Below are 19,439 nucleotides of genomic sequence, written 5' to 3'. Positions count from 1 at the left end.
AGCTCTGCTCCAGTTTCTTTCCTTCTCTTATCTAGGTCAAAGTTTTCTTCTTTTTTTTGAAATGCTGCTTTCTTTCACTAATTCAAAAAAATGTCTGAAATGAGACCGCCCGCAGACTCAGACCTATTTCTTAAAGTCAGACAGTCAGACACGTCATGTGAAAATTGCACAATTCAACATTTCCACTTCAGCTCACAGCTGCACTCTTGGACTGGTCACAGACATGGACAGGGAGAGTGAGTTCACATTGCTGCTCAACCGGTGGAAAATACTTGCAGTTGCATGACTGAAATGTTGACTGTGAAACTTGTGCAACGCAAAGTAGACTTTATAGGCTACATGGGAATTGCTGCAAGGTATGCTGGCCACCCATGCTTTATTACAACACTTTCTTGCATGTGATGGCATAAGTAACTAACATAGGAATCATTCCCTAATTCTTGAGGGAATGAACAGATGAGTACTTGTATTCTCAAGGTCTCATACTTGTTTCGCTGCCTGGTGGCATCAAGACTGGAGAAGGTTTTCTTCTTGAAAGAGGAGGGAAGAGCAGGACTTATGCTGTTCATGGAGAGACACTCTTCAACCTTCAGAAACAGTCTGATTCTGCAGGTCGGATGGCAGCAATCTGGCAGTAATCAATGCTGTTTTCTTCTTTTAGTTAATTGATCACTAAATAAAATGCCGACTCTCTTCCATTTATCTGCAGAAAGCTTTCCAGATACACCTGCAGTTTGTCTGGCCTCAATTATGTGACATCTTTAATCTTTTAGGTTGAGCCGAATGACTAACCAATCGGTGTGTGAAGGAAAGTGTTATTGTTGTCATTCAGTGTGTTCAGGGCCAGACTTTGAGGTTTCATAAAAACTCATTTTTTTCCAACTCAGAAGGCTGGATAACTTCAAAACTTTAGTGTTTATTTTGTAGTTTCAATTCTAAGTAAATTTTGCTTCACACTTAAATAAATATACAGTGATTATTAATTGTATGGTTGGAATGTCGAAGATTTTATGTTAATTTTACTGTGATGTCTCACAATGGGATTTTTAAAAAAAAAATTTGATAAAACTCACTGTGTAGTGACAGTTTCATATGAGGCAGATAATCTGTGAAAACGTCAAGCTCCTCTGCATCCCTGTGGTCCTACTGCCACCTGCAGAAATACACCGCTCTCGGTCAAAAACAACCAATCAAAGCCAAGAGGATAAGGATTGTGGGTCAAAATGACATTTTTTATTTTAGTTTGCTAAAAAAACAACAACAAAAAAACTACAACGACTGTGGTTATTAGATGTTGAAAGAAAGACTTTTAACATTCACTCGTTGAGTTATTACAAATAGTTGAAATAGATTTTCCAATGATAGATAACGTTTGATTTATTACAGTATGTCTAGAACCAAATCTTAAAATTATGTCTTCCTTTTTTAGCTCCTTTCTGCAATATTCATGCTGAACTCTACAAAATCATCTTCTGGTGACTCTCCCCTCCCCTCACCAAGCCAATCTCTACATTAGTTCCTGATAAGCCTTAATGAGCCACAGCTGGAGATGGTTAGACCTGTCAGCCTTTCAGGAAAGAAACCGACCCACACAGAACTGCTGCTCTCAACCCAGCAGATATGACAGACCCAGGACAGTCTGAGGGCCTACAGGAAGAGATAAGACGCTGAACATGATGTCATGCCTTATAGCCGGGGAGCTCAAACCCAGGGAGCAAGCAGGTGGCATTCTGCTGCTATGGAACTGGATATGAATAAATGTAAGAGAGAAGACTTTTTCCTAACCTTTGCCCTTTTCCCTCATACCAGATGAAAATCTGGAGATCTTTTTCTCCAAGCTTTTATGAAAGTCTAACTAAAGGTGGATAGTCCAGCAGACTCTGGTCAATTTTTGTTAGGCAACAACTGAAACAAAACTCTTTGAGGTGAACCAGGCACTTTGAAAAACCAACTGTGGCGGCACTGCATCAAGAAACCTGGAAGACGCTTCTTCACAAAATGTAAACTAAAACAGAGAGGCAGCAGATCTTGGATTTTGTTGTCTTTGGAAGAAAAACATGGCAGTTCTCCTGCCAAAGCAAGACTTGTTTGTTTGATTTGGATATATTTACCCAGAATGCCCTGAGCTGCAGTCCGCTTCCTGCTTTAGAAGCGGTCTCCCATGTTCTTGATATTCAGCATCGGGATATTCTTCAACCGAACCAAGACTTTTTAGGCAGACCAGACTTCGCTTTAAATTTTAATGCACACACTCTTGTAAAATAAAAAAAATAAAAAAATAAAAAGACTTCCTGGGTATTTTACATTTCTATTTTTGAAATTTTATAAAACTTGCATACATATTTTTGTTTTGATAAAATGGCTTGCTCTTAGAAAATGTATATTTTCAAAAGTGGATCATTTGAATAGTTCTTTCGAACAGCTCTTTGAAGTGAATGAATTCTGGACATTCGATTCCCTCCAAAGAGGCATCACTAGTAATCAACTGAATAATAGGATTGTTAAACATTTACTTGACAGTGACTCTTTTATTGGCATGACCAGAAGTAGACTTCCTGTTCCTTATTAGCGTTATTTTGGTCAGTAAATTCATGTAAATATATATTAGTTTGACTAAGAATAGCTCATAATAGGACAGCAGGTGTCTGTCAGGGTTTTTATAACATGTTGCACCTTTTACATCAAGAAAGGAGAGAAAAACTTAAATACCAGATCTTTCAATTAATTGCTTTATTTTGGAATAAATATGCAGAAGTCAAAGACAATTACAAATACATGTGAAAAAAAAATTTTTTGCACAGAGCTGAGAAAATGTATACATAGTATACAGTACAGCTCATGTAAGTCATTGTTGTCTTTTGCTGTACAAAGTGCAAAAGCTGATTAAGAACATAGAAAAATATAAACAGCTAACACTAATATAACATCCATTTTGTAGTTGGTTGCAAGATGGATCTTATAGGGTTGTTTAATCTGGCCTCTTAAAAAAAAGAAGTACATAAGAAATGGCAGGATTACATCTAGCATTCAGGAACAAGTTAGTTCAGACTCTGGGGCCAGGAACAAAGACATACCAGGATAACAACATTCCCTCTGTTTTTTATTTGATTGACCTTAAATTATTTGCAGTATCTGTTCCCGACAGGCTTGACGTAACAGGCTTTAGGACGTGATGACATTGAACAGTGAAAACAAATGGCGAAGGTCAAACGAGGGTCAGAGATTAGTGGCTTTGCACAAGTCCATGTTTTTCATACATGAGTGGATGTAAACCAGTTTGCTTTATGTCAGGGAAATTGAGAGGTTTGAATTCTATCTATTAATTTGCATCAGGATGATGTGTTTTCAAGACTTGCTCTAATGATCTAATTTTCTAAAGTGATATTTGACAAACACAATCAGTAGAGAAAAAGAGCTTAAAACTCAGTGGAGATGTGAAATGACCCAAACATTTCTTCAATCTATAATAATATTTTAGCTGGTGTTACAGCAATACACAAATAGACAAATCAGACAACTAATTAAAATTAGTTTTGAGACTTTTGAGATGTGGCATACTATTTGGATTTTTAATCAATTTCTATTTAAAAACTAGAAGAAAAACAGCAAAAATATTTTTTTTACAACTCTGCTCTGACTTTTATTAAACATTCACATTAGTGGACCACATCACTAAAAGGGCAGTCATTGTAAAACAAGTTTGACTATTTAAAAACAAAGACAAAATGACTACACATTTTGTCTTTGTTTTGCATTTTATGCTAATAATTAGCATGGTTAGCATTATAACTCATAATAATTAGACTCGTCAGTCTAATTGTGCATATTCTAGACAATTTAGATCTTTAGCTGGACTAAATGATTTCCAGAAGATTGCCAACATTTTCAAATGGAGCATGTCCGATCAGATAAATCTAATATATAAAGGATAAATATAATACTGCGGTGTATGTGGTTGGGCCTTACTGTTCTCTGTTTTAAATCTTGCTCTTTCAGATCCTAAATAAATTGCAAACATCTTAGTTGTGCTTCTCAAAATCTCTGTGAAAAAACTTTAAACACCCCAGTAATATTGAAAATGACTAACCTTAATTCTCCTTCACTCATTAACAGCATTAACACCATTACAGAGTTTATCATGGTGCTTTTGCTGATTGGAGAAAGATAACATTTTTTTCAGTTTCTGACTGGTCGATCAAAAATCAGGACATGTCAAACTCAAAATTAGTCAGTTCCAGTCACCAGCATCTCTTATTGAAGACATGAAATTTTGAAAAATCATGTATGAAGAATACAGACTTGACATGGAAGTACATAAGCCTTGCAGGTTTATTGAGCAATAACAGAGCACTGATGTCAAACCAGGATTTTAGACATAATTAACCACATAATGAAGATTTGCCTTTAAATTGCTGGGAAAAATAAAGTGTCCTATCAATGCTGTTGACAGTTATTCGCCGTTAGCTAGAAACATAATTATTATATTGCTAATAAATAACTGTTGCTACAGCCGTATCTGCATAACCTTGTGAATTTCATGATGTTTTATGATTAAATGAACATTAAACGTTTGCCAGCTGTCGGTTTAGATAATTTTGCAGACTTTCTGACACCCAGCTGACTTCACCAATGTTTGTGAGATGTAGCTAAAACTCTGACATCTGTGCAATTTAACTATTGTGACATAAAATGGATTGCAGACTCTCTCTGGTAAAATAGGCTGATTGCTTAAAGATTCTGCATCAACTAGCAGTGCAAGAATCTGTTTTATTTGACTTTCAAATTGAGTAGCTTTCATCGAGCTACAGCGCGGTGATTTTTTTGAAAGCCAAACTGATGTCACTGAAACTGATCTGCCAGAACCTTGGCTGCTGCTCTTTCATGTTCTTGTTTTTCTTCTGAGCTCTCTCCATTAATATCCTCTGGCAGTCCAACAATGCAGGACGCAACAGCTGAAACCACTAGATATGGTGTAATACAAGCTGGAGGGTTCGTTTTGGTTCCTTTGAAACACAGAATTTTATTTATTATTAATATTATTTTTTTTAATATATAGTTTCACGTTACTGACAAGTGCTTAGGTTACAGAAGTCCAGCTCCTGAGGTTTACGTAAGCCCTTGCAAAGATCCCTTGGGAGCAGAAGCCCAGTCTGGTCTTTGCAGTGGAGAGGTCGTCTCTTGAAGCCCTTCCCACAGGTTCTGGAGCAGGGAGACCACTGCCCAATATGCCAATCAGCACAAGGGTCTCCGCAAACCCTGGTGGCAGAGGGTCTTTGTGAAGAATCACAGTCCAGCCCTGGTTTGCCATCTGATTTTAGACACCGCACCATCCTCCTCTGGAAACCACGGCCGCAGGACACTGAGCACTCTTCCCAGGGTCCAGATGTCCATTTCCCGACAAGAGCATTCATCTTGCTGTAAGAGCTTTTAAGATTGTCTTCCTCATCCTCCTTCATTTCGTCTTTTGTCAGGACGTTGTTCTCCGAATTTGCACGCTCCCCCTTCTTCAGCATTTTGTCTTCCTTGGTCTGACGGTGAAGGTAAAAGGAGTAGCGAATGCGAGGAGGTGTTATCTTGCCTGCACACAGCACTTCCACGGTCAAGGCCTCTCCTAGAGGATTCACGGCATGCAGGGTCTCAGAGAGGCCGGTGGTGCCGCTGTAGCGCAACAGGCTGTTGTTAACAATAATGTCTCTCTCGCCAGCAGACACAATATAATTCCCATTGAGAAGGTAATGCCCCTGGCTGTTCTTCACTGCCAAGTAGTTGTCATCACCCATCATTCCCTTGTAGCCTCGCTGACGGATGTCCACATTGGCAGCGCCCACTGGCAACACGACAACGAAGTTGTAGCCGTGCCTGCATGCCAAAACATTTATAGTCAATGAGTGCTTTTGTCAAGGGTGAAGCTAATGAAGTTCTGCTGAAGTGAGAGTGAGAATAAAGGCAGACACGAGAATCCCTCAGTGGGATGTCACTGGTTTTACTCACACAGGCTTGGTGAAGAGTCCCGACACCTTCTTGCAGCTCTTGTTGTCACCTCCACAGATTCCACACTTATCAAACTTCTTTGTGGAGCCAATCACTTTGTCACATCCAGCTTTGATGCACTTTCCTTGGACACAAACGCCTGTGGAGTCTGGTGAGCATGGAGTCCCATCAACAACCTGTATTATACAAATAGAAATCAAGGTCAAATTTCTCTGTGTGGAAGATTTATGCTCCTTTGACACAAGGCTTTATTTAATATAAATGTCTGTGAATCTCACAAACTTCCTCAAACATTGAAGTGATTATAATCCAGTTTTAAAGAGTGAACACTGAGAGTGATCAGAGCTGATTCTTCTTTTCTCTCCTCTTTATTAATTATCATAGTGTGTAACAACTCTCAATGTTATAAAGTGCAACTGGTATAATGTGACAGAATTATGAATCATATTTCATTTTTTTATTTATTGCTTTATTGCATTAAAGCAATAAAGCTATTTCTTTATTGCAGTAGCTTTATTGCAGAAAATCTCATCTTATAATTCTGCATTTAGAGCCTCTTTTCCACTCTCACAAACTGAGGGAGACCTTGACAAAACTGCAGTAGGAGGAGTCACTGCTTAGCATCTGCTGATGTAATGAATCTGTTTTGGACTCCAAAGTGGAAAAATTCACAAAAGAAAATCTGTCAGGATGATATACATTTCTATCCCAATTTTTTTTTCTTTTTCTGTGAACTCTAATACTTTTTGAACTGACTCCAACACACCAATTTATGCTTCAGGATTAGCTGTTGGGGTGTGGGGGGGAAAGAGCACATTTTCATTAATCCCACGTCTCTGTGGGTGAAATATCCTGTGGTAATTCAGAGCTTTACTCCTTCAAGGACTGAGAGCTGGAGAGAGGAGGGAGCCCACAGCTCCTCCTGCTAACCGGACGCCCTGCTGTCTGACAGAGACAAGCTGTTGTCCCTCCACTGCCTTACTTTTCTCCACGATAAGATGGCTGCGTTATGCAGAAATCTTCACATCCTTTACATTTGCTTTTACATTTTGTGACACAGCAACAAGAAGTTTCTATGTGTTTTATTGGTATAATGTGTATAAAAACTATTTGGGTGTTTTACCCTCTTTGCTGATTTTACAAGTCGATCATGACCATCTTTTTTTTTGTTTTTGTCAAAAGAAAATTGCAAACAAAATTTTATCAAAGTCAAAACTGATTTCTTGAAAATTATACACTGTATTTTACATGATAGGACAATAGATGGTAGCAAAGTGGAAGGCAGTGATTTTTTTTTTTTACAGACAAAAATGCAGCTGAGAAGAGAAGCAGCCAAGGAGCAGATTGTAACTGTGGAGGAGCTGCAGAAATCCACAGCTCAGGTTGGAGAATCTGTTAATAATACAAATATTATTCCACATATCGAGTTTTATGCAAGAGTTGAATGGAAAGCCATGTGGAAACTCCAAACCAACAATGGTGACCACATCACTGTGACCACATCATTGCGAAACATGCTGGTAACAAAATGAGAGAAAATTCAGAGTTTAAATAGTTTTGAAAGACAATGCACATATCCTGACCATTACAATGAATAAATATATTTTTTTTTATTAGAACTCGACTTATTATTTGTCCCATGAGTTAATCTATTTACAGGCTCAGTTTGTTTTAAATTTTTGTTCAACAGAAAAACTAAAAAAACAAAGTATTAAAATAAAGTACAAGAGTAAGTCCATTATCTGCTTACTTTGGGAGACAGTACGTAGAAGTAGCCGGTCCCGTTAGCCCTGCAGATGAGTTTGCATCTGTCCTTTGGTGAAACTCCGGAGTATTTTGGCACCCACACCATAGACTGGGCAACACGGTTACTGCTGAAAGTCTGGCCAGCGGTCTCACACTGCTCTTCCCGATAAGTTTTATCTACACAAAGAGATGAACGAGGACAGAAAAGAAGACATGAAGCTGCTGTTGGGCACAGCTAACATTGCTGGGTTTGCAATTCAGACTTTCATTGTTAAAATTTTCTTTGAGTGACTCCCACCTGTCTCAGGGCAGCGGTTGAGGCTGCAGGAGCGATACTTGACCCGTACTCCTTGGCAGTATTTGCCCCCATTTGAAGGGGCTGGGTTGTTGCATTCCCGTTTAGACAGCTGGACCCCGCTTCCACATGTGCGGGAACAGGAACCGAACGGACCCCACTTACCCCAACGACCATCCAACTGAAAGAATGATATCCATTAATCACACCCTGTTGTCTACTGATGAGAGTTAGTAAATCCTTCCTTCAGTCGTACCTTCACAGTTTGTAGCTGTTTGTCGGAGCAGACCCCTCGATCGCAGACCTGCCCGTCACCACAGCGGGTCCCGTCTGCCCAGGGGAAATGTCGAGTCATGCACACCAGATGGCCGCTGGACTTCCCTGTGCACCACAGTCGGCTGCATGGCGGCTGCAGGAAAGGGCACGGCTTGGAGCCTTCTCCGAAGGCGAGCTCACACTGACGGTCAAGATCGTAGGAGGAACCGGGCAGCACATCTGGAAGAACTAATGTTTTCTGAGGCTGGTCGAGCAAACAATCCCCTACAAGACAGAAGCTTTGGTAGTTAGTGAGAGTAAGTAAGTGAGACAATTTTAGAAACATCTGGACAAAATGTTACTAGTTTTGCTAAGCAAACATGATCACTTTTGGAAAACTGCATGTTAAGGTAAAACTTTATCTTCATCATAAAACATGGCTGAGTGAGTATCATGTTTGTGCCAGACTTGCTATGTTAGGTCATAACGATACTACAGTATAAAACAGTGAAAGCACTATTAAAGTAACTTGCATACTTTGAATTGCCATAGTCTTTTGTCCCTAACTAATAAAAATGGTTTTGGTGTGGCCAGTTTAAAAAAGCTGATGAATGTAAGCTGTTTTCACAGGTAATGAGACTGAAGTTTCCTCAGCTGTTATCACAAATCAGTATGTTTTAGTACAGGTGCAATGAGATCTTATTGTACAAATCTTGTTATATTTAACTGATACAATCTTTTTTTCAGTGAGGTTTATCACTGGCAGATTTTTTGCCAAAATGATTTGCTTTCTCTCCAGTTCACACACAAAAACACTTTTTGTAGAAAAAATGAGAGAAATTAGTCCTAAAAGCACATTCCAAAAGACAGTCACATAGAGGTCATTTAAAACATGCTCACTCCTTCACCGCTAAAACAAAACAGTGAAATCATTGTGCATGTTATCTTTCCACATCTTTCTTTCCTTTGTCCTCACCTTGTTCCCATTAAAGTCCAAATTTCAGATAGAGATGTGACTGATTGTGATGAAAGAGTAATGACAGTCATATAAAATGCACACTGAAATGTTTTATTTTAGTGTTTTTAGTGTGTAAAATAAAACATTTTACTCCCCAAAATGTGTATCCCACACTCTACAGCCACCCTGACTCCAGCACATCCATAAGTTCCCCTGAAAACCCACCAGCCCACCCTCGTTGCTTAGTATGCAGAAACATTTTGACCAAACATGGTTAGACTTTTTTGTGACACGGGTTTAAAATTAAAGGCAGCTTGTAAATTATGCAAAGACTAAAGCACTGTTACCATTAGAGACAGATGACACACAACTTTCCAAGTAATGAAGTACTTTAAGAAAGTGGTTTTGATTCCTTAGAATCGTCCACAACTTCTCCTTGTGGGTAATCTTTGCATCCAAAAGCAGTTATGTGCAGAGGGAAGAAAACAGTGTCTGACTCCGAACTGCTGTTGCATTCCTGCTATAAAGCTAAATGGATAAGCAGCAGCTGGTGGTATATTTGTTTCATTCCGTTTCACAGCAAATTTGGCAGAGAAGCCAGACAAATTAGTTGATGGCTAACAGCTATATATACACTCACTCTACACCCAATAAACTGAACCGCTCCTCTTCCGTCCTATTCTCCCTCTGAAGAGCAGTCAAAGAAAACAATATCTGTGCAGCCAGATGAGCATGTAGCATTATTCTGGAAACATCCAGCCATTTGTGGCAACGGCTTTTAAAAGTTAGTGTTAAGAGAACAGGTTTTAACAGTGTCCTGAAATAAAACACAACGCTTTTAGTTGTGTTAAGAATGATTGTTAGTCTTTCTCATAAATTTATATTGTAGTATTTTCATTTCAAAAATGGAGGTGAAGAAAAGCAAAGATGTTTGCTTATTTGTAGTGAACCTGCATGGGATGCATTGGGCAGAGCCATCTCGTCTCCAAACCACAGCGGTGGCTCTCGCAAAGCCAAGCCCTGTAATTTGGGACACATGTGGGTACAGTTTTAAAATAAGTTTTGCGTTGCTCTAAGGCTGGGTCCTGTGGTCTGGCCTGGTTGGCAAACAATCTGCATCCCAAATGTATGAATTGCTTCTTTTTTTTTGTAATTTTCCTCTGAGCTCAGTAATAGAAAAGGTTTGGCTGAGGAAAGACCATAAACCCAGGGTTTGATGTTTGTTTAATAAAAACTCCTGTTGTCTTGAGGAAAAAAATCAAGACCTTTTATTTTCACTTACACACCTAAAGGCCAAACCTTAATGTGGGTCAGTTCAAACACATTAACATTTCAAGATATTGGAAATATGATCTAGATCCTCACCATGTCCACTGTCCAGAAACTCGGTGATGATGGCAGCACTGCAAGGAGACCAGGGACTGGTGCGGTTGATCTGAATAAGCGTTGGGGACATCATGTGGTTTTCCTGCAGCTTTCCAAACACATCTTCACAGGCCTTCACGTTGTCATGTGGCATGTTGAACACATGGCCTGTTGAAAACATGTAAGATATCTCTTATATATAAAGTGACATGCAAAAGTATTCAGGTCAATTGGAGGTCTTTACATTTTATCACGTTACAACCACAAACGTCAGTGTGTTTAATTCGAGTTGTATGACGTAAAGCAGCATAAAGCAATGCATAATTGTGAGCTGGAATGTTTAGGATTGCTGCCCTGCTGGGAGGAGAATATAAACATCAGTGTCAAGTTTTATGCAGCTTCTAACTCCATCAATCTTCCCATATACTCTGATTAGCTCCCTAATCCCAGCTGCTGAGAAAAATCCACACAACATGATGCTGACACCACCACTTTTCCCATTGGAGAAGGTCTCTTTGGTTTGATCTGCTGTGTTATTTTTGCTCATAGGTAAAAAGTAAAAAAATAAATAAAAATTTGTCATTGACTCTTCTTCTACAACTTTCTCTCTAACCTGTCTTGGTGTTTACTAATGTTCTTCGATATCTTTATAGATTAATAAATTAAAAATTTAATTCTACACAGGTAAACTGGTTTTCTAGTAAAAAGGAAATTAGTTACAGTGCATTTGATTTGGGGGCATTAGAGTAAAGGGACTGAATGGAAATGCATGCCACATTTTATTTAATATGTTGTTTATTTTATAACTATACAGAAGCTTGTGTTGGTTTATCACATAAAAGCCCCAACCAAATATGTGGCTGTAATGTGACAAATTGTGATCAACAGATATCAATCATTTTTGGACAAAATCTTCTGAATATTCATGCATAACACGTGCGTTGAAGCCATGTCAGATCTGGGTATTACCGAGCTCATGAGCAGTGGTGAAGGCTGAGGGTAGGCCGTCGTCTTCGATGACAGAGCAGCTCCTCTTCGGGTCGCACATGGTGCCAACGTCTGCCATGCCAAGGGTGTCGCAGGTGGAGGCGCCACAAAGATCCTGCATTAAAACAGCAACACATTTGAGCAGGGCAGGGGGGCAAACACAAGCCAAGCGAGAGAATCGCTTGCATTAGCAGATTTTCCGGCCACGTAGACACACTGGAAACCTGTTGTAAACAATCAGGAGCTCTGGAGTAATGTCAGAAGTGGAACCCCATGAGTTATTATTATTTTCCTTCTAATGCTGCACCAAAAATGCAGCATGAGAAGCAAAGCTGAAATGAGAAAGAAATACGATGCTTGGCTCAGCTGTAGGAAATATGCTTCCAAAGGAATATCAGCATGGCTTGCCAGATGGATACTGTGTAATTAAGGTATAAACATTGGATTTTAAAAAGGCTACGCCTGTCGCACTTTAAATAATATTTCTTGGAACATTAAGGCATAAATTGAATTTGAAGATGCAAAATTGGTATGAAAACATGGCTACAGCTTATGGCGCTGTTACCAATCATCAATCCATGTTTGAAAACACCTAGAACAAAATGTTTGAGCCAAAATTATGAAAGGACACCACATACCAAAAGAATACAGTCGATAGGATTTCAAAATCATTTTGGAACAACAATCCGCCACAACGTCCAGTGCCATGTTGGATCACTGTCAGCTATTTAAACCCTTAGACTTCAGTTTCTTTTGAAGTGGAAGAAGCTGAATATAAAATATGGAACCCCACACAGGACTGAAGAGTCAAAGTAAAAACATTGTATCAGCAAATACAGTTGAGCTCAAAATTATTTTTGCCCCCATGTTTCTTCTGCCTGGAGTTAAAATTAACATTTTGTCTTAACTTGAACTGTATAGAGATTAGAATGATGGCAAGAATGCCTACCAACCTCTATGACTTACAATAAAAAACAGCCATTTTAAGATGGTTTGCTGTAATGTCATTGAAGATGATTCCTCTGATTATAGGAACACATGTTTTAAATCAAAATGTGAGTCTCTTTTCAGAGATTTCTGTTTAATTTCATATCAGAAGCAGACTTCTTGGCTGAAGGCTCTAAATTTGCAGCTGAGCCTGACTTTGCAGGGATACCACACGACTGACAGAGCTAAAGAAATATCATGACTGAGTATAATGCCATTACACTGAAAGACGAATGATGTTATTCAGAAAGTGGGAATATTAAATATGATTTAGGTGTTTTTTAATGGTCTCTGTGTTAGGAGCTGTGCTCTGGAGACTCGGAAAAGACCCAGTAATGCTCAGCATTGCCTTTCACCACCCAGTCTTTAAATCTTCCTAGTGAGAAACAGTGTTTAGAGCACACCGTCTTCTATGAGGTAACTGTCCCAACCTATAATATTTCCATGCCAGAGCTGTTTCCAGTTGACCCATTTCTCCATCGCCGAGGTTTTAAAACCCAATACTTGACTTTGTGTCCGTTTCAACCTGAACCCCGTAATCACTGGACTTTTTTTCAGCACTGGTTGCCACAAACATCTGCCCATCTGCCTGGAGCTGAAAGAGGCCTATAACCCTGTGCACTTCTCACAAACACTAAACTCCTATGGCAGCCGGCATACGCACCGTCTGACCTCGTCCAGCCCTGAAAATCCAGGGATGAGCTAAATGCGAACATAAAACCTGGTGCCAAGTGAAGACATTGAGTGCTATGACAAATATTTCCAAGAGTAAACCGCAGAAACCACAGTTGTTGGCCAGTAAAAATCTAGTCCAGATGTGCTAAAGTGTATCGTTGACATGTGAAAATTTGGGCCAGCTAAGTAAAAGAATCAGAATAACATAGCAGGAGAGAAGAAATTGCCATATTAGGGAGTTAGTTCTTTGCTATGACTTAATTCGCCCCCCTGGTGTAGATTTGTTCTTTTTTTTTGTATTCAGAAACAAACACCTCAAACTAGAAATATGTTAAAGCTTTTGATTCCTCTCTTAATGATCACAGTTTCTTCCTTTTTTGTGCCATATTAGGAAATAAACACGTGGAGCCGCTGACAGGATCAAGAAAGTTCGATTCCCCAGTCTATGTAAGTTTTGTAAATTTGGAGAGTGGTTATGTTTTTGTGGGGCTGATTCAGGACTTCTTAAAAAGCTAACTGGTCCTTGTATAACCAGAGCAGGAGCTATATTCACATTCTCCACAAAAAGTTGGGATTATTCCAAATGTGTGGGTTGGATTACGTCAGGGCTATTCCTTGTCTTCAGTCCTGTTTGTGTAGGTTATATGCTGGATCTCTAGACATACAAAGGCTCTGTTGGCATTTTTAGGTAATGCTCTTCCATGCTTTGTTGTTCTGAAGTGGGTGATGGACAGATAGATCTGGACTTTGTAGGGGTGCTTTCTCCCTCAGACATTCTAAGAGGCAATAAAATAAAATACCATGAGCTATTAGTTATAGTGCAATACTTCTCCCAGGGGAAAAACCACAAATTTATGGTTTGATTTAATCTCTTGGCTGCTTTTGTACAGTAATCAGACTGTGTAAATTAATGACATGAGTAATTTTGCAACATTTTTTAACAGTAATTATGCCATTAATAGGGTTTGAGCCCAAACCACAGTTGCCTCTGGACAACATCAAGTTGGTCTTCATAAAACCTACAAAATTACTCTGTTGGTTAGTCAACAGCACAGAAGAGACTTTAATACCAAATAAATGTTACGGTAAACAATAAAAAACACACTAACTAAACTTTACAGTCAACACTGACATGGATTGACAGAAGATGCTCCAAAAAGTTGCCCTTGTGAAAGAAGATATGCGGAAAAACTGAACCGTAGCGTATCTAAAGCTAAACTTCTACATTTTCTTAGTCTCTTGGGAGGGGAAGTAGCAAATTTCCCAAATTTTCTTCAGTATGTTGAAAAAATATTCATGCCTCAAACAAGAGCATGTTTTGTTAGGATTGTATGTGACGAAACCAAACCAGTTACCTCTTGAAGAGAAATGATTAATGTTATTCAGAGTTGACTGATAAAAGCTGTGGGGAAGCTCTTTTCCAGCAGGAGAGGGAAGCTGGTGATGAGAACATGAAGTTAAATACAGGGGAATTCTGGAAGAACGCTACAATGAAATAGTTTGACCCCCAGATGTCAAACAGTGATACGCCCTTCTGGGCAGGCTTTCCCTGAGGAAGCCAAATTATTTGCAGAAAAAATAGAAAAGCTGTGCATAATTGTGAGTTAATAAGCCCCAATAGACAGAAAGACGATTTGTTGAAACATGAGATTTGGTCACCAGCCTAACTCACATTACTGGAACAAGGCATTTACAATGTATTTTTCAGCATTTTCAACTTTCAAACATTGTAGCAATATGTTGAATAAAGAAGTATGTGAAAGATCTGACAAGATACAAGATGACTGAAAAATATATGAACTTTTCCAATATAACTGCATGCAGTAATATTGGATTTTCCATTAGAAAGCTCTTGACTTTTCTCAAGGTGATTCTGACTTCAGTTTTTAAGCTGAGATCTGATGTGCACAGATGTTCTCCATCTAATCTGACAGTCCTTTGAGTTATTTTGAAGAGAACTGTGGAAACAATTCGAGTCACTCAAAGTGCAAAAGAGCAAAATATTTTCCTTCCTCTTTGCAAATGTTTGCTGCTTTTTTGTTGCTCTGTAAAATAAAATCCCAATTAAATACATTCAAGTTTGTGGCTGGAATGTGACAGAGAAGCTAGAACTGAATCAGAAACGTCCTGTTTCCATGCCTTAAATGATCAAACATGTTAAGTTACAACCAATTCCTGATCAAAGACTTCTTAAAACTGTCCTTCTGATTGGTTTGATTGTATAAAAGCTCACCAAATTGAAAACTTACATTGCTTTCTTTTGGTCACAACTACACAAAAAATGTACAAGAATATTGACCTATTTTTGATCAAAACCGAAAGTTTTGTTTGAGTTGACTCATTTAAAGCAGGTTTTGTGCATACTGCAGATCTTGGCCATGCATGCTGTAATAATTGTGTTTCTAAACATTTAAGTTGCTGTTAATGGTTTGTATAAGAAATCTCCTGTAAATGCTGTTTTTGTGCTTGTAACAGTCCTTGATTAAAGCAGATGAGGTCACTGAAAGACATGCTTACTGAAACAGAGCTGGAATCCCATGTCGCCTGCCTTCCTGCTTTATATAGCAAATTGTATCCACATTACTCATGGTGGGCCGGCCCTGTGCAGTTTATTAGGGTCATCTGAACTGGCTGTGTAGTTTGTAATGTCAGCTGCAGAGCCAAAACAATCAGGATTTTATGAAATAGCTAAGTGTGGAACCGGAGCAGCCTTTTTGAGTTCCGTGCTCTGGAGAATGAGGGAATGTGGTGCAGAATCAACACAGCACAGATAATGAATGCGGGAGGAAGTTTATGTCAGACGCGATGGTGTGTTGTAAAGATCCAACTGTGCAATCTGTCTGCAGCTGTGCAGAGTTGCTTGTTCCTGACTCAGAGAAAGCAGCTGGGGCAAATACGCTGAAGGATGCGACTCTGATCAGTCCCCCGACCTATTCAGTCCTCCCTTCAGGGGCCGGTTTAATGAGGTGCAGGCAGGATGGTGGGCAGGGCTGGAAAAACCCCAGCTGGAGGAGAATGGGAAGGGCTGAAGAAACAAATGCTTTGCAAAAGAGTCATCAGAGGAAATGGTTAATGTTTGGCAAAAGTCAGAACTATACCGAAGCTCACAGTAGAAGTGGCCAAAAGAAATTCAACACCTTATATTGCATTTGGCTTTTTATTCTGGATGGAGCTGCTTTTGGATAGATCCTATTTTACTTTAGATGAAAGCGTTTCAAAGTGTCTCTCATGTCCTAGAGATGACGTCTCAGTCTAGAAAGCTTGTTAAATATGGTTTAAAATTTGCACCAACATAGAGTTTGTTCTATGAGGTTTACATCAGCGTTGGAGGCAGGTTGTGACTGTTGCCACAAAGATGGGAATTGTGTTTCAGAGCTGACCAAAAACCGACAAGACTGATTTTGACAGGAAGACCACCATGTATGTGAAATATGCCTGTGTGCATACATTCTTTTGGTTTCATTAAAATCTGAAAAATTAGATATGCATTTTTGTTTTTAGCCCTCCAAAGTCAATACTTCATAGAGCCACCATTTGTCATCTTGCAGCTTCAGGTCTGTTGGTGTTTGTCTTTACTTGTCTGTCTTCTTTACAAAATAACTTGAGCGTAGAGCAAATTAAACATAGGATGTCCGTGTACATAAATTTTCAAGTGCTGCTACAGATTCAGAAATGGATTTTGGCCTGGGTTTTGATTAGGCCACATAACACATGAATATGAATCCATCTAAGGCTCTCTATGGTAGTTCTGGTTGCTTGGGATCATTGAAGTGCAGGAAGATTAATCTCCTCCTCTTTCTGAAGAACTTTTGCACCCTCTAGCATTTTTTTTAATTCATCTGAATCTAGGTCAGTGCATCTTCCCATCAATTCTGACAAGTTTTTCTATGCCTGCTTAAAGGAAACATCTCCACAGGTTTCATGCTGCTACCACTAAGTGTTGCATGTCCAGTGTGTGCATAGCATTTTGCTGCAGTGTTTTTTGGTAATGCATTACATTTTATTTAGGGATAACAGACTAAAGGGGCATAAATACATAAATACAAAAGGGTTTTTTTTCAATAGTTTCTTTCCCATAATGTGTTTTTCTTACTTTATATAATTTAAATCTACAAATAAACAACTTGTTTTGGTCTAACGTATTCCAAAGCAATATAAGCTTGTGGTTGTACATATGTTGAAAAAAGGCTATAGTGTAAATACATTTCCTCGCCTTACTGTGAACTATCCTATCTTACCTGTCTAGTAAAGAGAATAGCTGTATCCCAGTAGTCCGGGTGCTTGTCGTTGTGTTTGTTCATCTTCTTTTGCCAGGTGCAAAAGTTACGCAGCGTCATGGCTGCGTTCCCGGACACTTTGGGACCTTTGTCCTCCTCGGATATAATCACGATCTTCACCACTGTGATGCTGATGGAGTTGAGGATGCTGGGGTGCCTGTACAGCCTCGCTGCGACCGACATCAGCGTCAAGAGGTAGTGCTTCAGGTCATCCCCGTGGAAGCTCAGCATGGACTCGTCCGCAGCCACCAGCGTCTCCACGTACCGAGGGACAGACGCGAACCTTTTGGCTCTGCCCAGCTTCTTCAGTATCGTTTCGGTCACATTGTTGAGGTTCGTCATCTGCTTGTATTTCTGCAGGGATTCCGCGTCTGAGGGGCTCAGGTCGCTCTCCACCGCGCACCTGGAAGCGGAGTTCCGCTTGAGGTCGTTGCTGGGTCTGCGTCGGACGACGTGCGCGTCTTGTGCGCTCCGGGTGTCATTGCGCACCGGGCGGATGAAATATTCCCAACCCTGGAAGCCAAAGGCACCATTCAAACCCTTGCAGAGGCTTAAGGCAGCATATGAACCTCTGTCACCGTTCACATATCCAGAGTAAAAACACCCTCTCAAGTCAGTGCTGACATCAGTGTTGGAGAACCAAAACCCGTCTTGGATAGAGATGGAGGGAGCAATAAAATCTGAATCTTGCTGTAAATCGATCACTAATTCTTGCTGGAAAGCTTGTATCTTCATGACACGCTTTCTAACACTGATATCCAAGTCGTTGTTAAAATCATCCCTGTCGTCATCCAGCCTAATCGGAAAGCAAATCTCACTTTCCATGCATCGAATAAATTTAACAAAGTGGAGGAGAAAAACTGTCCTGACAAACATGTCGATGTTTGCATCAAGTGAGGAACGCTATGACCAACAGAGCAAAGAAAACTAAGCTGAATGTAGGATCTCAGCGGAAGCGGAAAAGTGCACAGATAAGGGTGAAGAGCATTATCCAAAGCGCAGGGCTCTAACACAATGCCACCGGTCGCACAAGTTCACTCAGAGTAAACTCCTCCCGGTCATGATCCATTTTCATGTTCCACCTGCAAGCGCTGAGGCGACCGCTGCTTTCTGAGGACGGAGCGATTCTGTCACATGTTAAAATGTGGACACAGTCTCTCCTTAACCGGGGGGGGGGGGGGGGGGGGGGGGGGCAGTCTCTGGAGGCGCTCATTGGATGCGCAGTTCAGATGAGGACTTCATCTGCAGTTCCTCACAACTCTGTAAAGATTATACTGAAATGTTCTGGAACGATTTAAACTGAATTGAATATATATAACTGGAAATTACATAGAGCAACCTTGAAATGACAATTGCGGTGAATTGATGCTGTGTAAATAAACAGAACTGATTCTATATATTTATATAGAAGGGGTGTAACATATTTGTTCCGGGTGGGAAAAGAGACATATTTCAAAAAGATCTTGTCTAAACAAAGCATCACAAATCTACTATTGTAACTTGATTCTATGAGAATTTCCCAGTTGGCAGCATAAATTATAGGGACCTGAATGTGGCACGTATCACTGACAGCAAAAGCCAAGGCGCGCTTGTTGTTCGGATAAAACACTTGCGCCCTCTAGCTGAGTAAATAGATGCTCTTCGGGTTTTGTTTGCTAAATCCACGTTGCAGTTGGCACAAAGGGAGGCTGGGTGGCAGAAGACATAATATGACCATTACAGAATAATAAAACTGTCATCAGTCATTCAATCACTTTATGTAGAATATATTTTATTAAGTGTTTGACTGTAGTTAAAGCAGCCCTTACATTGGAAATGATAAAACTAAGTTAAAAACTAAGAAAAACTTGATCATAAGACAATGGAGAATTTCAATAATATAATTTCTTATTAGAAAGAAAAT

The 19,439-nt window shown here is 39.7% G+C and overlaps 1 protein-coding gene across 1 annotated transcript; it reads right to left on the bottom strand.

Annotated features, from left to right (window-relative positions):
• Positions 1-2,713: 2,713 nt before the first annotated feature.
• Positions 2,714-18,643, bottom strand: adamts15a (ADAM metallopeptidase with thrombospondin type 1 motif, 15a). Its single transcript, XM_055043761.1, has 8 exons — positions 17,498-18,643; positions 11,580-11,712; positions 10,611-10,778; positions 8,289-8,572; positions 8,036-8,213; positions 7,742-7,914; positions 5,992-6,167; positions 2,714-5,859 (listed from the first exon to the last, which is right to left on the bottom strand). The coding sequence occupies exons 1-8, from the start codon at positions 18,410-18,412 to the stop codon at positions 5,064-5,066; spliced, it is 2,823 nt and encodes a 940-aa protein (XP_054899736.1). The 5' UTR covers positions 18,413-18,643; the 3' UTR covers positions 2,714-5,063.
• Positions 18,644-19,439: the final 796 nt, after the last annotated feature.

The sequence above is a fragment of the Poeciliopsis prolifica genome, unplaced genomic scaffold (assembly GCF_027474105.1).
Source record: "Poeciliopsis prolifica strain line A6 unplaced genomic scaffold, Auburn_PproV2 SCAFFOLD019, whole genome shotgun sequence".
Taxonomy (NCBI): Eukaryota; Metazoa; Chordata; class Actinopteri; order Cyprinodontiformes; family Poeciliidae; genus Poeciliopsis; species Poeciliopsis prolifica.
Note: the sequence above shows the minus strand (reverse complement) of the source record. Positions and strands in the feature narration are given on the sequence as shown.